Source organism: Cervus elaphus, chromosome X (genome assembly GCF_910594005.1).
Source record: "Cervus elaphus chromosome X, mCerEla1.1, whole genome shotgun sequence".
In the NCBI taxonomy this organism is placed as follows: Eukaryota; Metazoa; Chordata; class Mammalia; order Artiodactyla; family Cervidae; genus Cervus; species Cervus elaphus.
Window position 1 is genome coordinate 111974415 of NC_057848.1, and position 6972 is coordinate 111981386.

Genomic DNA, 6972 nt, shown 5'->3' on the forward strand with positions numbered 1-6972 from the left:
CCTAAGAAGAATACAAACCCATAGAAAATTAAGCAAATGTCAGGAATGAAATATACATGCTAATAAATACTTAGAGGAATATTCCATCTTAGTAGTAATCAACAAAGGGTAAACTAATACAACATTTTTCACTTAACAAATTAGCAAAGATGATAATTTTCAGTGTTCACAATTATATGGAAAAATAACACTCATTCCCTGAGAGTGTACATTGGTGCACTGTTTCTGGAGGGCAATTTACCAGTATGCATTAAAAGCCTCTCCTTTTGATCTAGATCACTTCTAGAAATCTTATCAAAAGGAAATAATCAGAAATATAGACAAGGACTCAGCTACAAGGATATTACAATGGCATATTTATAGCAGTGAGAAATTGAAAGCAATCTAAGTGTCCAACAATAGAATAGAATAAATAAATCATGGCACATTCACAGGCTAGAATGTAAGCATTAAAATCATCATATTGAAGACTAAGGACAAAGTGAAATGCTTATATTGTATTGTTAAGTAAAAGAAAATAAGGTAGTTTGAATAGAATGATACGAGTTTGATTTTTTACAATATGTGTGTCTATGTGTTTGTGTAGAAAAAGCCTGGAAGGAAGATACTGACTGACCTGAAGAGTCCCTGTACACGGGCCACCCTGTCCCCAAGAGAGCACTTTGATAAACTCCAGTGGCTTTTGCTTTTACACTGTAGACTGGCTTCCACTGTGGGACCTGTGGAAAGAGGCTAAGTGGCTCCAAAAGTTACTGTAGACAAAATAAAGGAGTGGTTGCTTCCACACCTGATAGTGTCATAGTCTTAGGCCCCTAGGTAATGATACTAACATTTATCACACATTTTATGTGTATTTTCATTTAATGTACCTAACATCCCAAGAGATACCTAAGACAAGTATTAATAGTCCCACGTCACTGATGAGGAAACTGAAGCCCAGAAAGATTCAATGACTTATCCAAGTCACAAAAATAGGAAGTGGATAGATGAACTGGGCTTCAAATCCAGTTAGATGTCCTTGTCTTTGGCTCCTAAGGCAAAAAGACATGATAATGAGTGAATGAAGAATAGTAAATAAATTAATGAAGTTGCTTCTGGAATTGGATTCCTTTGGGAACAGTACCCCATGGCTTTTGCACGCAAAATTGCCCAGAACAATCACTGTCCTTAGTGACTGTGGTCACTGTTACAAAATGGGACAGACTGCAAGTCCCTCTGTCCTGCCAGATCCCACAGTGAAGGCACCTTGTTTTTTGTGCTCTGGGTCTGGGTGGGATCTGGCCTGGGTTTACTCTTCCCTGTCCTTCCAGAAGAAGGCAAATCCAGTGGAGGATGCTGGGGACAGACCCAGTAAGATCTTAGATTCCCAAGACAGAAATAGTTATTTCTCTTTTTTTAAGGACAAGCCTGTAAAATGGGACTCTGCTGAGTTGTTTGGTGCCTTCTGCCAAAGAATTCCTTGGGTAGCACAAGCCCCGCCCCCACCACTCCCAGCAAGGCCCACATTATCCAGACAGTGCCCTCTTCACCAGCCTAAGCCCTCTTTTCCACTCAGGGCCTCTGCTCCACCCATGCCCCCTTCCTTGGCCAGTGTACCCTTCCTCCCCATTTCTACCCAGCCCCTCCCTACTTTATGTGCAGATATCTTCCCTAGCCAGGTGCCACGCCCTAGTCCTTCCTCCTTCAAAAGCCAGGAATCCCTTTTTCATCTTATACCAATTATACCCCGTATCAACCAGGCCCCTAGTCCTTGTTACCAGCCTGTTCCTCATTTCTTACTTCCCAAACGCTGCTCCTCAGTCTACATACCCGTGGGGCCAGCCCCACTGCCCCCTCCAGGTAGTCCCATTTCCCCACATTATGCAGCCTGCTCCTGTACATAACTCATCCCCTATCAGAAGCCCATAACCTGCCTGTACTTCAAAATCAGCCAGACCCTCCTCATCCAGGCTCTCTTTGTCCATTTATGCCTTCCACCCCAGCTACCTATGCCTGCTTCCCTGGCCAAGTCTAGCTCTCCAGCCTGGTTTCCTTCTCCTGCTAGGCAGGCTTCCTCTAAACCCACCTAGATCTTCTCCCCAGCCGAGTCACATTCCCAGCCAGTATCCCCTTTTGCAGCAACCCTACTCAGGCCCTTGCCCCAGAGTGTTACCACTCCCTTCTCCGAGCCTGTACCCAGGCTCCCTGACCCAACTTGGTTTTCCTTTTCCAGTCTATGTCCCCTTGCCTAGCCAGGATCCTTTCTTCAGCCAGACCCTCTTCTTCAGCCTATGCCTCCTTCTTTGGATTTGCCCCTTTCTAAACCAGCCATCTTATCATCCTGTGCCCAACTCTCCAGCCTCTAACCACTTACCTGGAAGTTTTGCAACTCTGTGCCGCAGCCCGGCCACTTTATCATGCTATGGCCCCAGCCTCCCTTCCCCAGAGAGGCCTCAATCCAGTCCATCTTCTTCCCCATCTAGGACCCTTCTGCTCACAGGACCCTCACCCAGCCAGGCTCCTCCCCAAATCTGCGACCCTGTTGACAGCCTCCTTAGCTAGGCTACCCTTCCCCAGGCAAGGCCCCTTTTCAAATCTTTGTCCCCTTGCCCTCATGGGACCCCTATCCCAGAAGGGGCCTCCTTCTGACAGCCAGGTGCCTGTGCCTGTCTTTTCCCTTTTCAGCTGGACCACTTTTCTAAGGAGTTCCCCTTCACTGGCCTTTCATAGCCAGTGCCTCCTTCCCCAGGCAAGCATTCCCCTGTCTCAGCTCTCCATCACCAGTAAAGTCCCTCCCCCAAACATGTGACCTTTCCCTGCCAGGAACCCTTCATCCACACATGCCCCCAGCTGGCAAGTCTTTCCCATCTGGATTCCTCCCCCCAGCCAGGCTCACTTCACACCAGAACCTACAGCCTCTCTCCAAACTACAGCTCATTTTCCCAGGCTGGCCTCCTTCCCAGGAAGGCCCTCTTCCTCAACTGTTGTACCCCTTCCTCAGCCAAACCCCTTCCCTAGCTTATTCCCTCTCCTCAGCCAGACCTCCCCCCCATCCCTAGCCTGTGATCCTGCACCCTCAGCTAGATCCTTTTCCTCAACCATGTGCCCTCCCTCAGCCAGGACCTGTCAGGATACACACCCTTGTTCTCAGGCAGAATCCCTGTCTAGCAGACCCTCCCCACCTGCTAAGCCCCTTCTCCCAGCCAGGTCCATCAACCCGCCTATTATTGCATGCCCAGCCTATGTCCATCTCAGCATTCAAAGCTCTCACCACCCTCTCATTCCCTAGGCAGATGTCCCCTCCCTCCCAGGCACCACTCCCTTGCCAGAACCCCTCCCCAGGCAGGCCACCTTTCCCTGCCAGGATATTTTCACCTCCTAATCCCCCCATCCCAGCTAGCCTCCCATCCTCAGCTTGTGCCATCCTATCAAGTCTGTGCTCCTTTTCTAAGACAGGCCCCTTCTCACATCCAGGCCTCTTTCCCCAGCCTCACTCTCTTCCCCAGCTTAAGCCTACTTTCCTAGCCAGACCTTCCCTGGTCAGGTGCCAGTTCCCAGTCTTCCCCCCCTTTATCAGTCAAGTATTCCTTTCTTATCCTTTGCCCCTAACTCAACTAAGCCTCTTTCCCTTGATCAGCCAAGTCCTTCTTCCCTAACCAGCCCCACCCCATTATCCCCTTCCTAGCCTGGCCTCCCTCTTCACCCTGGTCCCAGGTTCCCTTAACTAGCCCTCTCCCCTTCTTCTGCCAGTTCCCCTTTCCCCTGCCCCGTCCCATTCATCCTCCTAGACTGACCCCTTCCCCAGCTTTCACCCTCCTTCCCATCCAGGCCCCCTTCTACAGATTATGCCTCCCTTCCTGGCCTATTCTTCTCTCCCCAGCCAGCTTTCGCATCCCTATAAAAGGTTCTCTTCTCACAATGCATCCAAATACCTAGTTTTCTCGGGGACTTCCTCTTCTCAGCCAACTATCTATATGAAAATGTAACTGCTGCACACATTTACACAGTGAGCAATCTGGCAGGATTCCATATTTGTATTTTGAGAACAGGACCCCTTCCCCTTAGGAAAAAAAGCCGTGGTACTTTTGCTCCTGCAACTGGACTGGCAAGTTTTGGAAAGTGGGAGTTCTTTTTCATGCATAGCAATGAGAACACCTGTAACTGAAGCCATTTCAGGTTCTCACTGAGTGAAACATCAACTCAGGATAGCCTCAACTATCTTGTTACTCCCTAAATTCTTCCCTCGAAGGCATTCCACTGCAGGTTACCACCAAGACTGCAGGCCCATTCCTCCTCCCCAAAGCCTCACCTTTTACTGTGTCCTCCCCCTTCACTCCTACTCCCTAACCCTCCAGGATTCCTTTGCTGAAGTAGATTCTGGGATACAAGCTCTATATGAACTAAGCCAGCTATACAAAAACAGAGAACTAGGTATTTTAAAACTGCTTTTATTCTTTAAACACATTGCATATATTTTCTGATGTTATACATTTTATTTTAGATGTGTACAAATAACTCTTAAATGAATTCAAGCAATCTCACTGAAATACAAGATCTAAAGGTTATTTTTAAATGTACTGCAAATCATTTCACTTTTACTATTTTTTCGGCAAATTCAAGATAACAACATGTCTCAAATATTAACAAAAGTATATTGCTCAGTTTTTTTGCTTCATACCAGTTGCAGATATAACAATAGTCAACTACTTTAATATTTTAAAAATCTTTTAAAATACTTGTTATCTCTAAGAATTAAGGAAAATTACTAAGTTCCGATCTTTCACACTTCATACTGGTTGTAGATAGAACAAAGTAGACCAACTACTTGAATAAAGTTTTACCCTCTTATGTCTGAGAATAAAGGAAACTTACTTACTAGTTCAGATGTCACCCCTCACAGTAAGTTAAGCTACCTATCAGCTTGTTTCTTTTTACTTCACACCAATTGCAGATATAATAAAATAGATCAACTACTTGAATAAAGTCACATCCTTTCCTATCATTAATAAAGGAAATTAAATTGAGATCTTTCACATCTTAGAGCAAATCTTATCTAGATTATCAGTTTAGGTAAATCTATTTTCTATAGTTAATGCTTACATTTAACTTCCAAATTTAACAAACGATATTATTTAGAATTCAGCAAGCATCTAAACTACAATTAATTTGCAACCAAGAAAGGTTTTATGAAAAAACAAAGCAAAATACTAGAGGAGGTCTTGTCTGTAACTTGAGACATCTCCTGAGTAGCCCAGGTAAAGGGAAAAGCAACCCTTTCTAACAGTGCACAGTACATTTTTTCCCCAAAGAACTAAGCAAAAGTCATTCTCAAAACAAATCATTTTGATCACATCAGCTCCTTTAATTAATACATTCACAGGACAATGGGAAGATTCTGAGCTAAACTGATTTTCGCTCCACCCCCGCCCCCCAGGTGAAGAATGCATCAAACCAAGTTGCCATTTTTTGAACCTCAAAGTTATTTGTAACAAGACCAATTCTCACGGGGGGTTGGGGGGTGGTGGGGAGAGAGACCTTTCAGGGCAAGAAGTGAAAATTTGACAAACTCACTCCCCTCAGGGAGGACTATACAGATCTCTTAAGAAGCAACTCAGGGAAGATGGTAGGGGATAGAAGAGCGAGGTGGGTAGGTAGCGGGTGGAGGGCAGAGAGAAGAGGGGTGAGCTCTGAGTAAAATGAAGAAAAAAAACGAAAAACAAAAAACAAGAAAACCGAAGGAAAAAAGAAAACAGTCTACTGAGGGAGACTTGGTAGCGGCGGCTTCGGCTCCGGTGGCAACCGCCACAGCGATGACAAAGGCCGGCCTAGAAGAGACGAGGGGCTGCGCCCCCAGTGGCGCCGGCCTCCTGCGGCTTCACGGAGTTGTAGTGCTCCCCGAAGTTGCAGGTGTAGCGCACGTAGACCAGGATTAGCGGCCTCCTGGTATACTCCTCTCCAATGACGATGGCTGGCGAGTCGGCCTGGATCACTTCGATGGGGGTCTGCAGGATGTGTGACAGGGCCCTCAGCTCCAGTTGGCCTCCCCACGATGCACTGGACACGATGTCGTCACAGTAGCTAAAGAAGCGGTCGCGGCTGTAGGCGTCACCGGTTTCGGGGTCGCTGAAGAAAGGCAAGAAATCATCGATGTGCTTCCGCATGTACTCGGCAGTGCGGTTCCGCAGGCTCTCCACGGTTACGGAGAACACCAGCTGGTCTTGGATGGCACGATACATGCAGTGGCTATCAGTCGGCATATCCTTCATCTCCAGATGCTTGGCCTCCAGGATGGCGCCGAGCTTCTCTTCCTCGTCTTGGCGGAAGCTGGCCAGATACTCCATGTTAACCTCCGCAATCCTCTCCTGGCGTGTTCTCTCGAGGGCAACCCTTCTTTCGCGCTTTCTCTGTGCCCTGAGGAGGTGCGGAGGCTGGTTCTCAAGATCCATCTTGGCTAGATCTTCAGTGACAGAATCAAGGTTGCTGATACCAGGGAAATCCTCTTGGAACTTCTCCAGCTCCTGCTGGTGCTTCTGCTCCATCTCGGCCTCAAGGCGGGCCACGTCGAGAAGCAACTGCTTTCTTTTCTTCTTGTCGCTCTTGGGGACCGAACTCCTCATGAGCTGAATGCGGGCCTGTAGCTCTTTCTTCTCGCGGTGGTGGCGTCGTAACATCCGCTGTTTTTCACTCCCTGAATCTTCCATGATCTTTAATGGCAGACGAGAAGTTTGGTGGCAGCTTAAGTACTACCGCCAACCTAGCTAGAGCTCTTCAACCTCCCCTGGCCACTGCGTTCTGCTCTCCTCAAGCGCCGGTTGCTCTCACCCTATTCACGGTCCTCTCTGCCATTGGCCAACGTCTCTCCATGGTTACGCCTCGTGAACACGTCTGGCACTAGGATTGGCTGTTGGAAGACCCTTCATACGCCCGCATTAGGCCCCATAGCAACGGGTGCTTCCATTTTGAGCTGGGTTCTAATTCCCGCTTTTAAGTCCC

General features: G+C 47.4%; 1 protein-coding gene across 1 annotated transcript; it reads right to left on the reverse strand.

The window, feature by feature from the left end:
• Positions 1–5804: 5804 nt before the first annotated feature.
• OTUD6A (OTU deubiquitinase 6A) lies at positions 5805–6680 on the reverse strand. Its single transcript, XM_043895387.1, has one exon. The coding sequence runs from the start codon at positions 6678–6680 to the stop codon at positions 5805–5807; it is 876 nt and encodes a 291-aa protein (XP_043751322.1).
• Between the last annotated feature and the right edge of the window lie 292 nt (positions 6681–6972).

Coding starts and splice junctions, on each gene's coding strand:
- OTUD6A (XM_043895387.1), bottom strand. CDS start 6,680: ATGGAAGATTCAGGGAGTGAAAAACAGCGGATGTTACGACGCCACCAC.